The sequence below is a fragment of the Galeopterus variegatus genome, unplaced genomic scaffold (assembly GCF_000696425.1).
Source record: "Galeopterus variegatus unplaced genomic scaffold, G_variegatus-3.0.2 Scaffold722, whole genome shotgun sequence".
Classification (NCBI taxonomy): domain Eukaryota; kingdom Metazoa; phylum Chordata; class Mammalia; order Dermoptera; family Cynocephalidae; genus Galeopterus; species Galeopterus variegatus.
Window position 1 is genome coordinate 297254 of NW_007726833.1, and position 2823 is coordinate 300076.

Consider the following 2823-nt stretch of genomic DNA (forward strand, 5'->3'; position numbering starts at 1 on the left):
GCCTGACGCCGCAGCCGCCGCCGGAGCTCTGTAGTATGGCATCGAGGAGAATGGAGACCAAACCTGTGATAACCTGTCTCAAAACCCTCCTCATCATCTACTCCTTCGTCTTCTGGGTGAGTGCACACGCTGGGCCGGTGGCCGAGCCGTGGTCCATCAATCCGTGTGAGAATGCTCTGAGAAAGGAAGGGGTGGTGGTGGAGTAGCCAAACCAAAAATTAAATCTTGGCCCCCTCTTTAAGGAGACAGGTTCAGGGTGCTGGGTCGGGGCTGCAGGATGGCAGGGTGCAGGTCGGGGCTGTTCGGACTCTGGGCCCCACCCGGAGCAGGCTGCAAGAGGCTGTGCGGTGGCAGTTTGTCGACCTATCCAACGTTTTTTTCCCGAGATCAGACTCCAACATCTTTTTTTTTTTTAATGCATTAATTTCTCTTTTAAGCTCTCGGGATAGTCCAGTCCCTAGGGAAAGTTGCGGGTTTATTCGTCTGTTTTCCTCTCTGGATACCCCTTGCTACCGTCCCTTACCAGCCCATTCGTGACGCCTCTTGGAGCTAACCTGTGGCCGTCTAGAAGCGGGCGCGGGGTCGCGGGTTTTAATCCCAGACTCCCAGTTATTCCCGACCCCACAGGGCTGCAGGAGGAAGGCGCCGGAAGCCCGGTGCCTGCCTGGCTGGGCAGGGGCGACCCCACCTTGGTCTGTGTGACTATTTGTGTGAGACGGTTGTTGATTGACTCTGAGAGGCATGTTCATTACAGTGTGTCTGCTGCTAATTGGTTGACTTTGAATTCTATGAGGCTGTCATTGGTTTCCAGAAGTGTGTTCCCTGAAGCAAGTTGAGTTGCCATTGATGATTAGACTGAGGTGAATTGTCATCGTATAACTTCGTATAATGTATGCTATACGAAGTTATTACGGGAGGGAAGAGGGTCTTACATAAGCCAGGGGCGTCTTTGAGCTTTGTCGGTGACCCAGGAGATGGGTCTTACGACCTTTTCCCCACCCCCGTCCATTTTTATTACTCCCTGATCATTCTGTCACTGCGGGAACCCAAACCGCAGCGCCCTGGAGGAGGACCCCCGCCACTTGGTGATAGCAATAGCGCCCCAACTCTACTCCTCATCTAACCGGTGCTGCCACCCGTCGTTGAGGCTCAATGCAAAAGGATGACGTCAGCCCCTCAGCCGGGGCCGTTGGGGGCTGCGTGGTGCACCTCGGGGAGGGATGCGCCCTTCTGCGCGCGCTGGGAGGAGGAGAAGGCAGAGGGAGGCGGAGGAGGGGGCTCCAGGCTTGTGCCTTACCTCATCCTGTTTGGAATTAGTGCAGGGCTGACACTGCAGTGATTCACGTGGAGTGGTGGGTGGTACCTAAGACCTTTTCCAGTTCTTTCTCTTTCCATGTAGGCGACCCCCCTTTTCCCCTCGTTTCTCATTCCCACACCAAGCCACAGCCACCCTGCAGGGGAATGAATATCTGTACCCCTTCCCCCCACCCCAATAATCTGGGTCATTTCAGCTTCCAAGGTAGTCATTTTGAAACCTGAGGCTCTGAGGGAAAAGCCAGTCCAGCCTTTGGTTGTTTTTCTCCTTGTCCCCCCACCCCTATATTAGCCCTAATTTTGCTTTGAAACTGAAGCACAGTGTTATATGAGATACCCAGACCTGGCTTGATGGTGAACTGGCTGTTTTCAATGGCCAACGCAGGAGCCAAGATTTATTAAGGATTAAAAAAAAAGAAAGAAATCCCTAATGCCCCCTGGGTATTTCCTTGTCACTGGCATTGGTGATTCTTCAGGTCAAGGAAACTATGGACTCCTGGGACCAGAGATACGAGGAGCTATGTAATGAGATAGGATAGATTAACTGGTGTATCGCAGAAGGCAAACACAGAAACGGGCTTTATTTGGACTGAAACGACACAGGTTGAAATATCTCAGTGGTGGAATTGTGAACTATGTACAGATCATATCATCTTATGTATGTTTTGCCTGAAAAAGCAATAACACATGCTGATTACTGAAACTTCCCAGTAGCCGTTCCTGGGAACTGGTTTAGCTTTTTATGTATTTCCTTAAACCTCTTTTGTTTGGCCCTTTATTATTTACTTGACTTCCTATTTGTTACTGGAGTAAATCATATGGGAGATTATTTTTAGGTTCCTGAAAAATAAAGTTTGCAGTGCACATGAAGGAATATCGTTCTTTCAACATCACTGCAGGCTGGTGAAGAAAGGGGCCTTCCAGGCTGAGGCTTTTCATATGAGCTCTTTGACTCTCCTTGCTTACATCCCCATCCCATGGGTGAATTTAATTCCTTAATGCCCCCTAATAAATCTTAAGCAATCACTGTATTTTATATCCTCCAGGAGTTCCTTGATGCCTGCATTTTAATTTTTTTCGACTTTCAAGATTTTCATAGGCTTAAAATATTTACCTGGAGCATTTTCAATAGTTTAAATAGTGGTCAATAATCATTTCCTACTTCACAACCAAAAGAATGAGATCTCTCCAGATGTGAGGGTATTATAAACAAGACATGGTTCAAATGCTGTGTTTTCCATTGTACCTTAAATGCCATTTGTTTTTTTTTTTAAAGCAGCTTTATCAAGACATAATTCACTTGCCATAAAAGTCACCCATTTGAAGTATAAAATTCAGTGGGTTTTAGTATATCATAAGTAGTATAAATTTAGTATATTCATAGATATATGCAATCATCAGCCCAGGAAATTTTAGGACATTTCATCACTTCAAAAAAAAAAAACCCTGTCCCTTTAGCTGTGATCGCATTCCTCCCCCCCCCCCCCCCCCCCCCCCCCCCCCCCCCCC

At 47.9% G+C, this 2823-nt stretch overlaps 1 protein-coding gene across 1 annotated transcript in view; it reads left to right on the top strand.

Annotated features, from left to right (window-relative positions):
* Positions 1 to 6: 6 nt before the first annotated feature.
* Positions 7 to 2823, top strand: part of TSPAN7 (tetraspanin 7) — a 125147-nt gene continuing 122330 nt past the window's right edge. The window contains exon 1 of the mRNA XM_008571792.1: positions 7 to 116. Coding sequence (XP_008570014.1) covers positions 36 to 116 — 81 coding nt within the window. The 5' untranslated portion in view covers positions 7 to 35. The remainder of the gene's footprint in view (positions 117 to 2823) is intronic.